We start from the raw sequence: 22,059 nt of genomic DNA, 5'->3' as shown, positions 1-22,059 counted from the left end.
CCCGGTTTCTATGCCGTGAAACATCTCCCTTATCAACATCTCCGGACACCTATGCCAAACCTCTGCTCTATCCAAAAGAACTTATAAAATGAAAAAAATTGAGCTCTTTTATATAGAGCAATATCCACTAAACGTGCTCAAATCGCTTTACAAGGGTTCCTTCCTGGCCAACAGCAACACTTAACATTTAGGAATGGACATGACGCCTGCTAGGCGATAATACATTTTTTTCTGTGAGTAAAGAGCCTTTTTCAAGGACTCAACTATGCCCCAATCAGAGCGGGATTCAAACCCAGGACCTTCCGATCCGAAAGCGAGTATCATACCACAAGACCACATATCGCATTTATATCCATTTCGAACACATTTTTTAGAAGTAGTCCTTCAGAGCCCATTGGCTCATGGGGCCTTAGATTAACCCGGTTTCTGTGGCGTGAAACATCACCCTTATCAACATCTCCCAACATCTAAGCTAAACCTTTGCTCAATCCAAAAGAACTCATAACCCTCTAGAACACATATCTTTAAAAAAAATAGTCATCCAGAGGCAATGAGCCCGTGGGGCCTTAGTTTATCCCAGTTTCTATGGCGTGACACGGAGAATAGTTATGCTATTTCATGTTGCTGCACTTGGATGAGACGCTAGTCTATCGCAAGATACTTTCCGCAAGCTCTAACGGAGTTAGCTACCCTATCACTGGATGGACAGTGGGGGTCAGACAAAAAGAAAAGAAATCTCGACTGCACCCGGGATCGATTTTGGGTCCCTTTGCATGTGAAGCGAGTGCTCTACCAACTGAGCTATCGTACCCCCCCCCCACACCCACCCAACCCCCTCCCATACACATACAGATAAACTTCATCCCAGTTTGCCAATCAGAATACATTTTAACTTTTATAAGGCGCATTTCTGATTTTTACAAAAAAATGTCATTATAGATACATTATTCATTTATTGTTGTTGTTGTTGTTCTTGTTATTGTTAGTGTTGATGATGATGATGATGATGATGATATGATGATGATGATGATGATGATGATATGATGATGATGATGATGATGATGATGATGTTGATGATGATGATGTTGATGATGATGATGATGATGATGATGATGATGATGATGTTGATGATGATGATGATGATGATGATGATGATGATGATGATGATGATGATATATTTTGTTCAGAGAAACGTTATGGTTATTGACCATGAAAAGCCTTAATAAACTTTTTGAAATTTTTGAAGTTAAATTTTTTTTGGGGGGATTCTACTCACTCTCTATATGTTATCATTCTTGTTCCAATTCAGAATGACGTTACAGCAATCCAGGAGGTCCTAGATTTGAACCAAAGACGCCTGGCGTACTTAACTCTTTATCCTATTGAAAAAAACCAGCCAAACAGCTATGAGAAGAAATTCCAGGAGTTTATGTCGAGTTGTAATAGTCACTTTGATAAGGTACTGTGGAGCCCTTGTTATATGACAAAAAAGAAGTGCTTAGCTTTAATATGAAAGTAGAATAATGAGGAGGAGGAGAACGTGGAGTAGAAGGTGGTGGTGGTGATGGTGAAGAAGAAGAAGAAGAATTAGTAGCAGTAGTAGTAGTAGTAGTAGTAGTAGTAGTAGTAGTAGTAGTAGTAGTAGTAGTCAGTAGTAGTAGTAGTAGTAGTATAGTAGTAGTAGTAGTAGTAGTAGTAGTAGTAGTAGTAGTAGTAGTAGTAGTTAGTAGTATAGTAGTAGTAGTAGTAGTAGTAGTAGTAGTAGTAGTATAGTAGTAGTAGTAGTCAGTATAGAGTAATAGTATAGTAGTAGTATAGTAGTAGTAGTAGTAGTAGTAGTAGTAGTAGTAGTAGTAGTAGTAGTAGTAGTAGTAGTAGTAGTAGTAGTAGTAGTAGTAGTAGTAGTAGTCAGTAGTAGCAGTAATAGTAGTAGAAGAAAAAGAAAGAGAGAGAGAGAGAGAGAGAGAGAGAGAGAGAGAGAGAGATGAGAGATGAGGTCTAGAGGTCATTAGATTTTTTTTCTGTTAATTTTTAAGATGTAGAATAATTCATACAGTAAAATGTATTAGACTTGATATTTAGATAAAGTCATAGTCAGTTCGTTGTATGATGATATTTGTTTCTGAACTCATAATCTTGTAACCCGTTGTCTCAAAGAGTATCATGTTGGAGCGAGCCAAATGTTTTAAAAAGGGCATTAGATTAAAATTGGCTACAAATGTAAAATTTTATTTTTAAAAAGATATCCTCAAAGAACATGACCGAGGACTCATGATCCCAGCTATAAATGATTTAATCATTGACATCAACATTGATGGTTAGCCCGTTACTAAGCATTAACCAATCAGAATATTTCCTGCCATTTACCTCATTTCGTCCCTATGACTATTAATTTCCTGTATGAGATACCCATAGTACATGTCAAACACATAAATAGATCCCGTCCCAGATAGTGAGTATTTCTCACAATTATTTTGACACGCTGATAAAGGAATGACATCGCAAAACCTGACGACACGATGCAATTGTTTCAATCATCTATGTTAAAATTTTGAGTGATGCTCAGAATCTGTGGTCCGGAGGCAAGCACGTAAGGTGGCTTTGAGTCTTCGGTTCACGGTCAGCGTTTGATTTCAGGGCCAAAATAATATAGATAGTTCGAAGATGATGACACTCAGGTCTTTGTTATTGTATTTTGCCATTCGCGTTTATGAGTAATGCTCATTGAACTGTATTAACCTAACTATGTTCATGGATACACACAGTTTAGTGTGTTGGTCCGTTATACTTCCGGATGGCTATGTTATGATCTTCTTAGCCAAGCGCATACTATCTATACTTTATTTAAAAATTTGCAGTCAAAAATAAAATAACTTAAATTATGTTTATTCGACTAGTTTTAATAAAAATATACGATGACTGACGTATTTTTCAAAAGTGTGTTTACTGTAAGTTGATTGAATGAGCGTTTTATTATCATTTGCTTAAACTTCCAAAGTTTTCCTAGAGATTTCTTTTACTATCCTGATTTTCATGTCCACATCAGAACCCCAATTCAGTCAATATTATAGACACTTAGATAACCACGCCTCTCGGACAATCGTCATAACGTAAACAAAGGCAGTGATTGGTAAACATCGCAAACTCCACAGGTTTTCTATCGATAGTGCTTTTCTTAGTAAAATACCCACTGTTCTACCGCTTGATCAATAGATAGTACGCGCTTGGCTAAGAAGCTCACAACATTGCCATCCGAAAGTATAACGGACCAACACACAAAACTGTGTGTAACCATGAACTTTTATAGTCTGGTTAAAACAGTTAAGTGTGAATTACTCACAAATGTGGATGGCAAAAAAAAAAAAAAACAATAAAAAAGACCCGAGTGACGTCAACTTCGTTTTATCAAGAGAACCAACACAGAAAACTATGTGTAAATTTAACCGTTTATAATCTGATGGAGAAAATCGTGTGATTGCTTTCACCCATCTGGCGGAATAAAAACAAAAACAATGGTCAGAGAGAGGTCGATTTCATTCACGTTATTATTTATAAATAACCAACTTTGTTTGTCCGAGCACGTGTGAAGGTGTGTCAAAAATATCATGTTTTGATTAGTCAAATATCTATTGATTAATTGCTGTCAGAATTTGTACATTTCTACGCTTACTTTAATTCCAAATAGTGAAATAGCTATAGATAGTGTGCGCTTGGCTAAGAAATTCACAACAGTGCCATCTGGAAGTATAACGGACTAACACACACAACTATGTGTAACCTTAAACGTTTATATTTTGGTTAATACAGTTTAAAGATAATTACTCGGGGATGGCAAAAGACAATAACAAAGACCCGAGTGACGTCAAATTTATTCTATCTATATATTATTTTATCCTTATTTCAGATGGAACTCGGGGGGAAGCCAATGATAGAACACATCATCGAACCGATGGGTGGCTGGCACGTTTTCCACGACGACAACGTTCTCAAGTCTTTCAGTCTTCAGAAAAGTTTAGAGGATGTTCATATCAAGTACTGGATAGACGCTTTTTTTACAACTGCGGTGAAAACGAACGTCAACAACTGGAACAACATGATTGTTGAAGTAAGTAACGGATATACGATTTTGACAATCTTTGTATTTATAAACCGAGTTATTTTTATCATGCCAAATAACACTACGAGCTTGCGAACGATATGATTGTGGAAGTAAGTAACGGATATAGAATACTATACGATTTTTACACTCTTTGTATTTATTAAACGCGTTTTTTTTATCATGCCAAGTAATACTACGAGCCTGCAAGTATGTGTTATTGCAAGATATGAAAATATAACCGGTTTAATAAATACAAAGAAATGAAAGAATACTTTTATTGCACCACTCTAATTACCTTTATTAGATATTTTGTAACCAAATGGTATGGTATTAGTATTTTTATTCAACATAATTTGTATCTTTTTCCATCTGCTTGAATGACAATTTGACCCAAAAATTAAAAAAACGTTTGATTTGTATTCATGCTTTCCAAACATTATTTTTTGTTTCCAATTAAAATTTTTATTCCACGTGGTCAAAGCATTATTCAACGATTACGTATTGAATAAGAAATGATTTGGTTTTCCAATGAGAGGGCTGGAATAATATATAATTCTTGCACTCTTGCTTATTGGAATTCCGGACGTGTTCCTAACCAATACACGACGAGCTTGCTAGTTCGCGTTGGGAACTAAGTTGGAATTCCAAAACACAAGAGTGTAAGAAATTATTTATTCTACCCCTCAATCGATACCTACTTCGTCATTTTTGAATAAAAGTCATCTTCTAAAACATTTAAATGATATCTACTTCTTTTTAAAAGAATCTGATTTTTAGTGAAATTTAACGACTCGTATAATCTGACGTCACAAATTATTAATGTAAACATGATATCATTACGCGTTACTATTTAGGGAGAGGGATGGAATAATACAGAGAATTCAATTGGATTCAATAGTCTGATGTCACGTCGCCCAGCAACGGCGGCCATCGTGGCCAAAAAAAATAGGCTCTTTTTATTCTTCATGCTGGCTAGAACTTTTCATATGTCTTATCATAATGTGTAAAAGTCAAAACATGATCAGATTTATAATGTTTTATTTTTTTCCCTCTGGATACACTTTTATGCTCGTCGTAGAAATATTGAATTTCATAAGGGCGTCCGCCATTGTTCCGATAGTTTAGAGCCAGTTACTAAGTTACCATGCGTCATTACGAGGGAAGTGACGTCACGACTGTTGAAGCGTATTATTAATCTTTTCATTTTTCAGCTTGACTATGGAGGCCTAGGCTTAGCCTATTTCTTCTATGGCGACAATGAGGACTTGGAGCCTGTAAGTGTTAAGTTTTATTTATTCATTTCTTTTATTCTTGATCTTTTCACCAAAGTAGGACATTTCATTTCTGTCCCCGAAGTGACAAAATAGAAGATCCAAGATTACATAAACACACACGCACGCGCACGCACACATACACACACATACACACACATTGTCAGACACAGGTTATCATCCATGATAATTATTTTCACAAACACCTTGATGAACTTAGTGTATCTGCTTTATCTGTAACTTAATGGAATGTTCCTTATTGCGGGTCATATCAGCGCCGATTTATGAACTAAAATAAAGTGCGCTTTATGGCGCAAAGCTATATATAGATCTGTCAATTTTGTTTAGAAAAACTGGCATAGTTAGTGTGTGCGACTGTTGTGTGTGTATATGTTTGTCTCAGTATGGGTGTGTATATGGTTTGATAAGTATATTGTAAAGCGCTTTGAGGCTTCGGGATTTAGCGCTATAGAAGAAGACTTTATTATTATTTAGATCAACACTCATTCGCCTATTCAAAATGTTCTCCTCTTCTTAATGCTGCTATGGAAGGCAAGGCATACCTTACCTCTTACCAAGCAGTCGATTATCTTTTTGTCAGTTGTTGCCTCCAAATTTCCTATCCTATCCAGAACTTCCGTGGTTTGCCTCGTGCCTTTCTGCCAGCTACTTTTTTTTTTACCTTACCTTACCGAGCAGACGTATATCTTTTTGCAAGTTGTTGCCTCCATATTTCATATCCAGAACTGCCTTGGTTTGCTTCGTGCCTTTCTGTCAGCTACTTTATCCTCTAGCACTGACCTTTGGGTGGTGTTGTGTGTCCAAATGTGTCCATTATATTGTTTAATTTTCTTCTCCTTTTAACTTCAGCCAAATGTTTTCTGAACCCCTGTCCTGCATTAATAAGAAGAACCAGAATGTTTGACTTCTTTCTGGCCCTGTGGTATTCTCAGGATTCTGTTGGAAAATAAGAATATGTATTGAAATGTAAGAATCAATTTATTAAGCGAAAACAGAGACTGTGGACATTTCGGATTACCCCTTTATCAACAAAACACGATGAATGAAACGCTAAGGAAGAATGTGAGAATGACGTTGTTCATGTTTGTCTGCCTTTTATTTGTTTTTGCTTTGTTTTCTTTTCTTTTGGTTGATTTTTGTAATTTTATCTTTTTATAATTTTTGTTGTTGTTGTTCTTTCTTTTTTTTAGAGGGGGGGGGGGAGGGGTTATAATGTTTCAAAGTTTGCCTTTTCAAATACGAAGTCCTCTGCGATCTTTTTTATGGCCCCCTTGCATGGAAAAAGCCAAAGAGATCAAAAAGTGAAAGGGACATATTAATATATTTGTTTTATCTCAATCACATTGATGACACTTTATTCGATTAAAGTTAAAGCGGTTAATTTTTAGATATGTTTTTAATATCCGTAGGTGGAGAGTACAGAAGTATGTAGAGTTTGTTTTGGTAAATAACAATGTGGTTGAAAATGGAAATTATGTTTGATTTCTCACAGGTGGAAGATAATCTATACAAAACACCAATGATTATATCACATTAATATATATCTCGTTTTCACCAATTACACACAATAAACTCCCTCCTATCCATTCTCTCTCTATTTATCTATCTATCTATCTCTCGATCTCTCTCTCTCTCTCTCTCTCTCTCTCTCTCTCTATATATATATATAATATATATATATATATATATATATATATATATATATATCCCTGTCGTGGGTGGGTTTTAGTGTATTGGATTTAAATGTGCTCTTTTTGAGATGAATAAATGGCACTATGTGCAAGATCACATTGTAATATCGCTGCTGTCATCATCAGCAAAATCACAACCACCACCAACAAAATCATCATCATCATCATCATCAACATCACCAATATTACTGCTAGCAACACCACCATCATCATCTTCCTCATCATCATCACCATCATCATCATCATCATCATCATCATCATCATCATCATCATCATCATCTTCTTCTTCTTCTTCTTCTTCTTCTTCTGCTTCTTCTGTTCTTCTTTATCATCATCGTTATCAGCATCCTCCTCATTATCATCACCAACTCAACCACCACCACCACCACCACCATTCTCATCAGCATCATCATCACACCACCACCTCCACCTTACCCACCATCAACAATCTACATTCACCAGATCCACACCTACTACAAAGGCTACATGATCAAGATAGCAAATTTGCTGTGTAGAGACAAACCCATGACTGCCTTCAAGGACACCATCAAGCAATTCTCAGAGGACGCCTTTGAAGTGGAAAACAAAATCGCAAAGGTTGGTACTTGATAGTCTTTCTATAGCGTTAAACGGAGATTAGCAATTTCTTGCTATCATTTGGATAGGACGCTAGTCTATCGCAAAGTAATTTCCACCAAACCAAATGTCAAGCAATTCTCAGAGGACGCCTTTGAATTGGAAAACATAACAATGTGAGATTGAATGAAAGCTTCAAATTAATGTACGAAAACAGATAAAATAGACGTTTCGGGTTTCCCCTTTATCAACAAAACAGAATGAATGAAACTCGACAGACGAATGAGATAATGTGGCAGTGGCGTTGTAACGATAATTCATCTTAACAACACAACTACTCCATTATCTCATCTTTATTAACGACCAGAATGTATTTAGACTAGAAACTAAGATACCCTCACTCTCAAACCAAAATATCACTTACACAAGGTATGCATCCAGTCCTTTTGGAAGAGCAATTTTACACTTTCAATGCGATTCGTGTAACCAGTTTTGTTTTTATTTTACATCAAAATTTTGTTCCCTTATATTTTCTTTCGACGATATGTTTTGTCCTTTCAGATCTTATACAACTCACCAGCGTTGAGGAACCCCCATCACCCAGACAACTTGATGACGTTGGCCGAGCTGAACGATCACATGAATGGATCTGTAAGTGTCAACGTGATACAGATCTGCCAACTGTCACCTCAACTTCCTTATCTTCTTTCTTTGTTGTAGCTGTTGTCTCTAATCCACACAACATTGCTGGTCTTACAACAGATGTATGTATGTTTCGGACATTTGTTTGTCACACATAACTCCAGTTACCTTCCTCCAATTATTCCAGCCTGCCTGGTTCCTCTAGTATATAAAGTCTTAAAAGCATTATGGTAACGTATTGAGGACAAATTGGTCATTTTAAAAGTAATTAGTGTCTACTACCATCAAAGTACTGTTGAATACCTTGAAAACTCCGATTTTTTAAAGTTGCAAGTAGTCAGGGTTGTATTATAGCAACTGTATTGAAAGGGTTAAAGATGTTCACTATGAAAGTCACCTTTTTCACCATTTGTACAATCATCATCATCATCATCATCATCATCATCATCATCATCATCATCATCATCATCATCATCATCATCATCATCATCATCATCAAATCAAAACCTTAACTAAGCCAATAACACCATACTCTATCTTCATCTAGCTGGACTTTGTACACTACATGAAGACCTTGTTCAACGAATACCCGAGCAAGTTTGATGAAAATACCAAGATAGCAGTGGCCAGATTGGGCTACTTTGACCAGCTGGGAAAGATCCTTACAGAGTATTCCGCTACGGAAGGGGGGAAAAGGTAATACAATCGAAGACCTGCCTAGTATTTAAAAAAAAATCGTAGAAATACGAATTTTTGGCTCCAGCTACCGAGCTGCATAGGTCTCTTTGACTCAATAAATCTTGTTGAGAAGGAAAGTTTAGCTTCTTAAGAACGTATATTAAGGACTTGGGAGCTTTTAAAAAATAGGATAATGATGAGAGCACATTATTTATGTCTAAAGCTATTTATAGTGACTTTTTCTTTTTTCCCCTTGGAAACCACGATTAAAAAAAAATCAAGTTGGCAACTTTGCAGTATTATGAATGGGGATTTTTTATTGTTAAGTCAAGCATTAATCCTACACAAATTTCATATCTTAGACCTAAAATCAATTTTTTTCTTTGTTTTGTTTTGTTTTGTCTTTGTTTTTTTTTTGTTTGTTTTGTTTTTGTGCGGCTATGTGGTCTTGTGGTATGACACTCGCTTTCGAATCGGAAGTTCCTGCGCACAGTTGAGTCCTTGAGAAAGGCTCTTTACTAACATTCCCTTACCTGGTCAAGTGTAAAATGAGTACCTGGCCGTTAACAGCGTTGTCTCTGTCTGAAAAAAAAGTAATATCGCCTAACAGGCGCCATGTCTCGTTCTGTATCCTACGTGTTGCTGTTGGTCAGGGACCCCTTGTAAAGCGCTTGAGCACGTTTAGTGGATATTACGCTATATAAATTCTCTAGTTTTGTTTTGTTTTGTGTGTGTGTGTGTGTGTGTGTGTGTTTGCGTGTGTGTTTTGTTTTTGTTTTTCTTTTACTTTTGTGTACATGTGAGCTCAGTTTTAGAATACGAGTCCCGAGCGGCACATCGTTGAGTCCTTGGAAAAGGCCTTTTACTTACATTCTCTCGAAGTACTCAAGTGTAAAATGATTACCTGACCTTAACAGCATTGTCTCTGTCCGAAAAAAAATTCCAATTTCACCTAACAGGCGCCATGTCTCGTTCTACATGTTAAGGAAGCGTAGCTGTTGGCTAGGGACCCGTTGCAAAACGCTTTGAGCACGTTTAGAGGAGATTGTGCTATATAAAATCTCAAGTTTGTTTGTTTTTAAGTTCATCTCGAATTCATTTCAGAAAACTTCACAACTATCTCATGTGGCGTGTGATCAATGCCTACGTGAATGATCTATCGTGGGAATACGTACACGCTTCCAGGAAATTGGATCACGTGTTGTATGGGTACAAAGACGATTCTTCAGGATTTAACAGATGCTTTGCAAATGTGAGTATCACTTCGATTGAGAGTAGCTATTAACGCAATGAGTTTTGGTAAAATACTCACAACATCTACGGGCCGGATATAATGTACCAACACATAAATCTGACTGTAATCTTGAACGGTCAAAGTCTGATTGATAGAATATAGTGAAAGGTAATTAGCCAACCGCTTGTATAGAAACAATAATAAAGATCTGAGTGACGCCGACTTCGTTCCTTCTATACGGTTGTGGATAGAGAAGTTACAAGATTGTGAGTAGAGAAGTTATAATGTTGTGAGGAGAAGTTACAAGGTTGTGGGTAGAGAAGTTATAATGTTGTTAGTAGAGAAGTTACAGGGTTGTGGGTAAGGAAGTTATAAGGTTGTGGGTAGGGAAGTTATAAGGTTGTGGGTAAAGAAGTTACAAGGTTGTGGGTAGAGAAGTTATAAGGTTGTGGGTAAAGAAGTTACAAGGTTGTGGGTAGAGAAGTTACAAGGTTGTGGGTAGAGAAGTTATAAGGTTGTGGGTAAAGAAGTTACAGGGTTGTGGGTAGAGAAGTTATAAGGTTGTGGGTAGAGAAGTTACAAGGTTGTGGGTAGAGAAGTTATAAGGTTGTGGGTAAAGAAGTTATAATGTTGTTTGTAGAGAAGTTACAAGGTTGTGGCTAGGGAAGTTATAAGGTTGTGGGTAGAGAAGTTACAAGGTTGTGGGTAGAGAAGTTACAGGGTTGTGGGTAGAGAAGTTACAAGGTTGTGGGTAGAGAAGTTATAATGTTGTTAGTCGAGAAGTTACAAGGTTGTGGGTAGAGAAGTTGCAAGGTTGTGGGTAGGGAAGTTACAAGGTTGTGGGTAGAGAAGTATAAGGTTGTGGGTAGAGAAGTTATAAGGTTGTGGGTAGAGAAGTTACACGGTTGTGGGTAGAGAAGTTACAAGGTTGTGGGTAGATAAGTTACAGGTTGTGGGTAGAGAAGTTATAAGGTTCTGAGTAAAGAAGTTACAGGGTTGTGCGTAGAGAAGTTTTACTGTTGTGGTAGAGTAGTTATAAGGTTGTCGTTAGAGTAGTGACAAGGTTGTGGTAGAGAAGTTACAAGGTTGTGGGTAAAGAGGTTATAAGGTTGTGGGTAGAGAAGTTATGGTTGTGGGTAAAGAGGTTATAAGGTTGTGGGTAGAGAAGTTATAAAAAGTTGTGAGTAGAGAAGTTACACGGTTGTGGGTGGAGAAGTTACAAGGTTGTGGGTAGATAAGTTACAAGGTTGTGGGTGGAGAAGTTACAAGGTTGTGGGTAGATAAGTTACAAGGTTGTGGGTGGAGATGTTACAAGGTTGTGGGTGGAGAAGTTACAAGGTTGTGGGTGGAGAAGTTACAAGGTTGTGGGTAGAGAAGTTACAAGGTTGTGGGTGGAGAAGTTACAAGGTTGTGCGTAGAAAAGTTACAAGGTTGTGGGTAGAGCAGTTACAAGGTTGTGGGTAAAGAAGTTACAAGGTTGTGGGTAAAGAAGTTACAAGGTTGTGGGTAAAGAAGTTACAAGGTTGTGGGTAAAGAAGTTACAAGGTTGTGGGTAGAGCAGTTACAAGGTTGTGGGTAAAGAAGTTACAAGGTTGTGGGTAGAGAAGTTACAAGGTTGTGGGTAAAGAAGTTACAAGGTTGTGGGTAGAGAAGTTACAAGGTTGTGGGTAGAGAAGTTATAAGGTTGTGGGTAAAGAAGTTACAGGGTTGTGGGTAGAGAAGTTATAAGGTTGTGGGTAGAGAAGTTACAAGGTTGTGGGTAGAGAAGTTATAAGGTTGTGGGTAAAGAAGTTATAATGTTGTTTGTAGAGAAGTTACAAGGTTGTGGCTAGGGAAGTTATAAGGTTGTGGGTAAAGAAGTTACAAGGTTGTGGGTAGAGAAGTTACAAGGTTGTGGGTAGAGAAGTTATAATGTTGTTAGTAGAGAAGTTACAAGGTTGTGGGTAGAGAAGTTGCAAGGTTGTGGGTAGAGAAGTATAAGGTTGTGGGTAGAGAAGTTATAAGGTTGTGGGTAGAGAAGTTACACGGTTGTGGGTAGAGAAGTTACAAGGTTGTGGGTAGATAAGTTACAGGTTGTGGGTAGAGAAGTTATAAGGTTCTGAGTAAAGAAGTTACAGGGTTGTGCGTAGAGAAGTTTTACTGTTGTGGGTAGAGTAGTTATAAGGTTGTCGTTAGAGTAGTGACAAGGTTGTGGGTAGAGAAGTTACAAGGTTGTGGGTAAAGAGGTTATAAGGTTGTGGGTAGAGAAGTTATGGTTGTGGGTAAAGAGGTTATAAGGTTGTGGGTAGAGAAGTTATAAAAAGTTGTGAGTGGAGAAGTTACACGGTTGTGGGTAGAGATGTTACAAGGTTGTGGGTGGAGAAGTTACAAGGTTGTGGGTAGATAAGTTACAAGGTTGTGGGTGGAGATGTTACAAGGTTGTGGGTGGAGAAGTTACAAGGTTGTGGGTAGATAAGTTACAAGGTTGTGGGTGGAGATGTTACAAGGTTGTGGGTGGAGAAGTTACAAGGTTGTGGGTGGAGAAGTTACAAGGTTGTGGGTAGAGAAGTTACAAGGTTGTGGGTGGAGAAGTTACAAGGTTGTGGGTAGAAAAGTTACAAGGTTGTGGGTAGATAAGTTACAAGGTTGTGGGTGGAGAAGTTACAAGGTTGTGGGTAGAGAAGTTACAAGGTTGTGGGTAAAGAAGTTATAAGGTTGTAGGTAGAGAAGTTACACGCTTGTACCCGGATTGAGATATTTGAGGATAGAGTGCTAAGACAACAGTGAGTGAGATAACGAGAGGAAGAGGGTGAGATTGAGGAACAGAGAAGAAAGAGGAAGATAATGACGGAAGAGAGAGGTGAGAAAAAATGATGATGATGGTGATTTTGATGATGAGGATGATGATGAGATAATGATGATGATGATGCTGATGATGATGATCATGATGATGAATAAGATAATGATGATGATGATGATGATGATGATGATGATGATGATGATGATGATGATGATGATGATGAATATGATAATGATGATGATAATGATGATAAAACTTCTCTTCCAACAGTCTGTGTTTAATTTTCCCGACGTCATCAACACATTATTCGTCAAACATTTTGTCAAAGACGCAGGGAAAGAGGAGGTGTGTATGTCATTAGCCGACACTAATTTTTAAGTAAATCATTAAACTTCATTTCATTACTTTACTCACTTGTCTCTCTACTTCATCTGATTGGATTGACACCAACAAGCGGACTCCGGACTCAAAAAACAAAACAAAACTTCTGCAGTATTTTTTTGTTGAGATTTGGTCGGGGTCAGTCGGACCTCTCCAACAGTCAGTCGTGACGTCACTTCCCTCGTAATGACGCATGGTAACTTAGTAACTGGCTCTAAACTATCGGAACAATGGCGGACGCCCTTATGAAATATTTCTCCGACGAGCATAAAAGATTATCCAGAGGGGAAAAAAACATTATAAATCTAATCATGTTTTGACTTTTACACATTCTGATCACATGACATATGAAAAGTTCTACCCAGCATGAAGAATAAAAAGTACCGATTTTCTTTGTTCGCCATTGTTCTGATAGTTTAGAACCAGTTACTAAGTTACTATGCGTCATTACGAAGGAAGTGACGTCACGACTGTTGAAGCCTATTGTAGAACCTCGCGAGTATAACTCGGATTCGAATCTCGCTTTAGATGGCCCAAAGTTGAGATGCTTTAACGACTCTTTATTCAATGTTCTCTGTATACTCGGGTGTAAAATGAGTACCTTATGGTACCTACGACACGTCATTGTTCCCCCCCCCAAAAAACAACATTTCTAACAGCGTCTAAGAGGCTTTCAGCCGCGTCCTAGATTTGAATTATTTTTTGTTGGCTTGGGAAGCCTTGTAAAATACTTTGTACGTATTCAGTGGATATTACGTTGTAAATTTATCAGCATACGCCTACGAAATGGGGATGATCTATATGCCCTTCCCACGTGCTCGAGCCATTGGTCACATTGCAAAGTGTGTTCATAATGACCCACATAGTGGAAAGTGTTCGCAATTTGAGAAATATCCAACGTCACAATTGGTCATTTTGCTCAGCATGACTCATGGGTATATCATTTTTACAACATTCATAAACAAAACAGCTTGTTAACATTTATTAAGAAATGTCCAATCGTCGTACAGTAACAAATGATGTGATTGATGAGTTATTTGGACGAAGAAAACATGAATATAGATAGTATGCGCTTGGCTAAGAAGTTCATAACATTGCCATCCGGAAGTATAACGGACCAACAAACAAAACGGTGTGTACCATGAACTTGTATAGTCTGGTTAATACAGTTTAGTGAGAACAACTCACAAACGCGGATGGCAAAAAACAATAACAAAGACCCGAGTGACGTTATCTTCGAACAATGCTCAACTTTTATTACTTTATAAAACACTTTTCAGGCAGATCAAATGATGCAAAACATAAAAGATGTCTTACTGCAAGGAATTGAAGATATGCCCTGGATGAGTAGGGCCAACAAGTATTACGCTATGAAAAAGGTAATGTCTGAGTGTGTGTGTGTGTGTGTGTGTGTGTGTAGTGTGTGTGTGTGTATGTGAGTGTGTAGTGTGTGTGTGTGTGTGAGAGAGAGAGAGAAGGGGGAAAGGGGGGGGGGTATAGAGAAATAGGGAAGGAGGAGAATATATGAATGTGAAGAGAGGAAGAGATATATGTAGAGAGAGAGATTTAGATAAATTTATCGATATAACTTTTTAAAGCGTACTTTTTAAAAATGTATAACACCAAGAAACAATCGAGAGGGAGAGAGAGAGAGGAAGAGAGATAGAGAGAGAAAGAGAGAGAGAGAGAGAGAGAGAGAGAGAGAAAGAGGGACAGAGAAAGAGCGAGAGAGAAAGAGAGAGCGAGAGAGAGAGAGAAAGAGAGAGAGAGAGAGAGAGAGAGAGAGAGAGAGAAAGAATAAAGAGAAAAAGGGAAGGAGAAAAATATATGTATATAAAGAGAGCAAGAGATATATTTATGTGGAGAGAATAAAGATATATAAATTTATGGATATGTTTTTAGAGGGGACTTGTTTGAATGTTTAACACCAAGAAACAATTTTAAATAATCACTAAAACCTAATATAATATTATACTTGAATTGTCTCTATCTGCTGTGTTACAAATGGGCCGACGTGCACTTATTTGCAGGTCTGATAACCCAATTCCTTATACACTCGTTGTTGTAATGGAATTTTTTTTTTTTTAAATAACGCAAAACATTGCCCACCACAACGATGTTAAACTAGGCCCATAAGTGGGTTCGGATGTCAAACCTGCATATATGTACAAGATAAAGTAATGAACAAGTGTGTATGAAAGGTGCCAGACAAAGCAAGGAAGAAAAATACAAGATAAAAAAAAACATCCCAAAAAATCAGTCGACCGTACACACTTGTTCAGTTCTTCATCTTACACAGGTGCAGTGCCTACTCCTCAATGTCTAAATGTGCCCTTCGCCTCAAAACGGTATTAAGTCGGGATGGTTAAGATATTGAAAATTGAATTTATAGCCATAAATAATATCAGACTTGTGTTGAGTTTGAATGTTTTATTGATGAGAATGGATATCATATTTTAGGGTGCTGATGCCAATAATTTATATTTTTGACCAGTTTTAATATTAAATTCACCTTTTAAGCATCTGTTTCGTTCCGACATAAACCGTTTTGAGACGAAGGGTCACAAATTTCATACACGTCGATATGAGAGCAAAACCATTTTACAGTCCATTCTGGATAATAGCACCATTTTTGGAGCAGCTAAAATATTGCGATTAACCGAAGTTGCAATTAACCGACAAATATGGTAAAACCAAACCAGTTGTAAACATCATTCTTAGTCCACCATGTGCTGAGTTATAAGATTGGAATAAGAACCAGTCCGACTTGCGATTATCCGGAGTGAACTGTATTTTTTGTGTAGTTACTTTTACTATATACACATATACAGACTTACGCACACAGACACACATACACAAACACACAAATATCCTCTCCACCTCCCCCCCCCCCTCTCTCTCTCTCTCTCTCCCCCTCTCTCTCTCTTTTTCTCTCTCTCTCTCATTCTTTCTCTCTTCCCCTCCCACCCTCTCTCTCTCTCTCTCTCTCTCCTCTCCTGCCTCTCTCTCTCTCTCTCCCCCCCTTCCCCCTCCCCCTTCCTTATCTCTAGCCTCTTCTTGCATCCACACCCGACGCCCTTTCCTCACATTTACATTGTTTCCACATTTGACGAAATGTGATATTTTGTAAATTTACATATTTGTGTTTGTGTTTTTTGTCTCCTGACGAAGGCCAAGGGCCGAAACGTTGTTTGTTTTGTGTTGTTCCCTTATATATGAGTCACATCTACTCATTTTATTTTTTTCTCTCCATGTATTTTCATGTTTTATTTATTTTAGATGCGTTAGATTTTGGAGGCGTTTGTTTCTTTGTTTGTTTCATTTGATTAACTTGGAGATGTGTATAAATGTTTGTTTTTTAAAAATTTATTTCAGATCAGGGAGAGTATTTACAAAATCAGTTTCCCAAAAACGTTGATGGCTGACGATTACCTGAATAATAGATACGCTTTGGTGAGTACGCCTAGGTGCGGCTATGTGGTCTTGTGGTTTGACACTCGCTTTCGGGCCGGAAGGTCCTGGGTTCGAGCCTCGGTTAGTTGAGTCCTTGGAAAATGCTCTTTTCTCACATTCTCTCACCGTACTTAAGTGTAAAATGAGTACCGGGCGGCAATCAACAGCGTTGTCTGTCGGAAAACCATTTGTAATATCGACTAACTAGCAGGCGTCACGTCTCGTTCTACATATTACGTGTTGCTGTTGGTCAGGGACCCTTTGTAAATCACTTTGAGCACGTTTAGTGGATATTGCGCTGTATTAAATCTCAAGTTTTAAGTTTAAGCCGGGTTAAAAAGTAGAGCAGTCCTTCAGAGCCGTTGGGCCCATGGAGCCGGAGTTTATCCCTGTCTCTTATAGCGTGAAACGGACAATAGCAATTGCTTACTATCCTTTGGATAGGACGCTAGCCTATCTTAAAGTACTTTCCGCCAAATATAACAGACTCATCTACCCATTCACTGCTGGGTGGACGAGAGGGGGGGGGGGGGGGTCAGAAAAATTCTCGACTGCACCGGGGATCGATCTCGGTCCCTTTGTGTGTAAAGGGAGTGCTCTATCAACTGAACCATCGGGACCACTGGGTGAAGTCCACCTTATTCATACTAGTGGTTACGTGGAATGTTTGAAAACTCAGTAATTTACTTCAATTTTTGTACTATTTATAAATGTGTAGAAAGTATTTGGACAATGGGCAGTCGCAGCGTGGCTCAGCCGTACGGTATTTGCTTCCTACCCGAAAGGTACCGAGTTCAATCACCCGCCGCTGCGTTGTGTGGCCTTGAACAAGTCACATCGCCCTAGCTCACTTTGCGGCGCTGCTCTCCGGCTGACGCCTGGGTTATTCCAGTCTTCCCTTGGAATAGACCCTAAAGACAATTTTCCCCTTGGGGATGAATAAAGGGAATTTTATTTATTTATTTATTTTTTTAAATTTCAAATTAAGAAATTAAGGAGCAGGCACTGGTGTAAGATAAAGAACTGAACAAGTGTGTATGAAAGGTGACAGAAAAGTAAGAAAGAAAAATACAAGAAAAAAAAACATCGCAAAAAATTAATCTACCTCGCCTGGGGATCGAACCTCAGACCTTCTGATTACCCGTCAGACGTGCTACCATTACCATAACACCACAGAGGCTCCCGATAGTTGGGACAATTTAACTCACTCAATCCTAGAGATTTCTGCCACTTTTCAAAATTGAGAAAAAAATATATTAAAAATGAGCATGTACATAGATAGTTTTATTCAACTACCATTAACATGTAAAAACTAATAACATTAGCTTTGATACTACGCCTGTAATTTGTCGCAAATGTAATAAATAGACATGGGGTAAAAGTAACCCCGGGTAAATTACGGATATAGTCGGTGTAGGGTTGAGTGAGTTAAATACATATATTCTTCACAAGGGTACCCGTTTCATACACACTTGTTCAGATCTTTATCCGAGGGTCTGAGGTTCGATCCCCAGTCGAGGTCGACTGATTTTTGGGGATGGTGTTTTTTTTTCTTGTATTTTTCTTTCTTGCTTTGTCTGGCACCTTTCATACACACATGTTCAAATCTTAATGTTACTCGTATGTATGTGTAGCTTTGTTGTTTAGTGGTTTTCTACTCGCCTTTGAATAAGTTTCAAAGTTTATTCAATCTTAGGCTTTCGCCAATAAATCAACAATTTGATGCCAACATACATGAAAGTGGAAAAAAAGGTAAATGGAACCAAAAAATAAACTGATACACCACACAAAAATACAACAATCGTAATAACATCAATACTTCAATAATAATAATAATAATAATAATAATAATAATAATAATAATAATAATAATAATAATAATAATAATATAATAATAATAATAATAATAATAATAATAAAAATAATAATAATAATATAATAATAATAATAATAATAATAATAATATATAATAAATAATAATAATAATAATAATAAATAATAATAAAATAATAATAATAAATAATAAATAATAATAATAATAATAATAATATAATAATAATAATAATAATAATAATAATAATAATAATAATAATAATAATAAATAATAATAAATATATATAATATATAATAATAATAATAATAATAATAATAAATAATAATAATAATAATAATAATAATAATAATAATAATATAATAATAATAATAATAATAATAATAATAATAATAATAATAATAATAATAATAATAATGATAATGATAATAATATAATAAAATAATGATATAATAATAATAATATAAGAAGGTCCCGATGTTACAGTCCCTCACTGACCACCACATAGTGAAGTCCTTGAAAAAGGCTCATTACTCACATTCTCTCACTGTACTCATGTGTAAAAAGAGTACCTGACCATTAACACCGTTGCATCCGTAAAAGAAAATGTATTATCGCCTAACAGGCGTCATATCTCGACCTACGTGTTTAAGCGTTGCTGTTGACTTGGGACCCCTTGTAAAGCACGTTGAGCACGTTTATAGTGGATATTGTTATATAGAAATACTTGTCCTCTAGTTTTATTCGTTGTTGGATATTTCTTTTTTCATTTTACCTAACGTCTTCTGACCTCAGGCATAAATAACAATGTGAAATTGAATGTATGCTTCAGTTTAATTACGAAAACAAATAAAATGAAAGTTTCGGGTTTCCCCTTTATCAACTAAACAGGATGAATGAAACAGTACAGATGATTGAGATAATGTGGTAGTGGCGTTGTTAAGATGAATAAACCAAAACATTGATGGTTATGTGCGGCTATGTGGTCTAGTGGTATGACACTCGCTTTCGGATTGGTAGGTCCTCGGTTCGAGCCTTGCACGGCGCATAGTTGAGTCATTGGAGAAGGCTCTTTACTCACATTCTCTTACCATACTCAGGTGTAAAATGAGTACCTGGCGGTTAACAGCGTTGTATCTGTCCGAAAAAAATTGTAATATCGCCTAAAAGGCGTCATGTCCAATGCTACATGTTATTTGTTGCTGTTGGCCAGGGACCCCTTGTAAAGCGCTTTGAGCACGTTCAGTGGATATTGCGCTATATAAAAGCTCAATTAAAAAGAAATAATGGGATAGGGAATAGTATGCTCCTTTGTAACAATTCCATTTCTGATCTCAGGCTGAAGTCAAGCTGGAAGACTATTTCGGCAGCGTCATCAGCCTCCATCGGATGAAGAGAAACCTCTACAACCGTGCGATCGGACAGCCCAGCACCCGCACAGAGTGGAGGTATCACGTGTTCGAACCAGTCATCACCTATTACAACCCCTGGCATGAACTTATCATCACCTCAGCTTTTCTTGATGTAGGTATTTATTTCACTACGGATGGCATTTAATTATTTTCGGATTAACGAAAATATGGCGGTCCACTATTGGCTATGTGGCTATGTGGTCTTGAGGTATGACACTCGCTTTCGGATCGGAAGGTCCAGGGTTCGAGCCTCGCGCTCGGCGCATATTTGAGTCCTTGGAGAATGCTTTTACTCACATTCTCTCACCGTACTAAGGTGTAAAATGAGTACCTGGTCGTTAACAGCGATATCTTTGTACGAAAAAATTGTTATATCGCCTAACAGGTGTCATGTCTCGTCCTAATTATTAAATGTTGCAGTTGACCAGGGACCCCTTGTAGAGCGCTTGAGCACGTTCTGTGGATATTGCGCTATATAAAAAAATATGCTCAAAAAGCTCAATTTAATTTTGGGATTTACAAAAATATGGCGGCCCACTACTGTCATAATTTGGTATTCTAATATTCTTGCGGGTTAAAAAAAAAAAGATTCTGGACGTGATCCGAATCACGCAAGGAGCTTACGAGTGCGCGGGGGTGGGGGGGGGGGGGGGGGGAAAGAGTTCAGATCCCAAAACAAAGGAGTGCAAGAATTCTGTTGTTCTGATTCAAATTTCGCCAATTCTAATTGATAGAGAGTGTAGATTTTTATATTATATAACATATTAGTTATCAGTCTGACGTAAATTTTTTTTTTAGAAAACTTTAAATCATTGCGCGTTGCTATTTACTCTAGTGCATCGTTTAGACGAAGGGGGAGGGGGGGGGGGGGTAAAAAAGGGTGAGGGTGCGCATTTTGGCCAAACCTTAATAGAAGGAATGGGAGGAGGAGGGGGGGGGGTGCTCAATTCGACTAAAGAATGGGGTGGGGGGGGGTGCAATTTGACCAATCCATAGAACGCTGGACAGGGAGTTGCGCATTTCTGGGGCATTTTCTAATTTGATCAGGCGAGTTGTATGATGTATGATGTATGATGTATGATGTATGATGTATGATGTATGGTATGATGTATGATGTATGATGTATGATGTATGATGTATGATGTATGGTATGATGTATGATGTATGATGCATGATGTGGTTTTCTTTCAATCAAATATTTAAAAAAGTAGTCCTTCAGACCCATTGGGCCCATGGAGCGGAGTTTACCCCGGTTTTTGTAGCGTGAAACGGACAATAGCAATCGCTTTCTATCCTTTGGATAGGATTCTAGTCAATCGCAGATTACTTTCCACCAGACCTAACAGACCCAGCTACCCATTCACTGCTGGGTGGACAGGGAGGTCAGAAAAAAAAAACCTCGACGGCACCCGGGATCGATCTCGGTTCCTTTGCGTGCGAAGCGAGTGCTCTACCAACTGAGCTATCGGGACCCACTCAATGAAATATACTGCTAGTAAAATAGCAGACAGAGTATCTTTTTCGTGACATGATATTTGATAGAAGGAGGTGGGGTACGAAAAAAAACTTCTTGAAAAAAAAATAGACTGAGGAATGAGGGGGGGGGGGGGGTGTGATAGGGTCAATATGCGCTTATTTGAAGGTCTGATGACCTAAATCGTTACGGGCACGGGCTCATTGTTGTAATGGGAATAGATACTCTAAATCAAGCGTAAAATATAATTGTCCATTACAACAACGTTAAAATCGGGTCCATAACCGAGTTCGGGTATCAGACCTGCAAATGTATGCACGGCGGTTGAAATAAAAATCCCAATTTTTTGCTTTGATTGTTAAATTATGTGCTAAGAAAATTGAGTTTTGTGTCTTATAATCAAAAGCTGTTTACTATTTCATCACACGGTTTTGTTTGTTTGTTTGTTTTTTTTTTTGCCATAGGTGCAGAGTTTATTTATATTTTGATTAAAATAAGTTTTAACACTGTGCGCTCT

The 22,059-nt window shown here is 37.6% G+C and overlaps 1 protein-coding gene across 1 annotated transcript in view; it reads left to right on the top strand.

Annotated features, from left to right (window-relative positions):
- The window catches only part of LOC144978826 (endothelin-converting enzyme homolog), a 71,013-nt gene that overhangs the window by 37,634 nt on the left and 11,320 nt on the right, over positions 1-22,059 (top strand). Inside the window, exons 5-15 of the mRNA XM_078925369.1 lie at positions 1,310-1,459; positions 3,905-4,105; positions 5,311-5,373; positions 7,545-7,679; positions 8,220-8,309; positions 8,848-8,996; positions 10,083-10,230; positions 13,262-13,336; positions 14,653-14,751; positions 16,748-16,825; positions 19,995-20,180. Of these exons, the coding sequence (XP_078781495.1) occupies positions 1,310-1,459; positions 3,905-4,105; positions 5,311-5,373; positions 7,545-7,679; positions 8,220-8,309; positions 8,848-8,996; positions 10,083-10,230; positions 13,262-13,336; positions 14,653-14,751; positions 16,748-16,825; positions 19,995-20,180 (1,374 nt within the window). The remainder of the gene's footprint in view (positions 1-1,309; positions 1,460-3,904; positions 4,106-5,310; positions 5,374-7,544; positions 7,680-8,219; positions 8,310-8,847; positions 8,997-10,082; positions 10,231-13,261; positions 13,337-14,652; positions 14,752-16,747; positions 16,826-19,994; positions 20,181-22,059) is intronic.

This window comes from Berghia stephanieae, chromosome 8 (genome assembly GCF_034508935.2).
Source record: "Berghia stephanieae isolate SIO BIC M18660-M18661 chromosome 8, UCSD_Bste_1.3, whole genome shotgun sequence".
In the NCBI taxonomy this organism is placed as follows: Eukaryota; Metazoa; Mollusca; class Gastropoda; order Nudibranchia; family Aeolidiidae; genus Berghia; species Berghia stephanieae.
The sequence above is the reverse complement of the archived record's forward strand: the minus strand, read 5'-3'. Positions and strand labels throughout refer to the sequence as shown.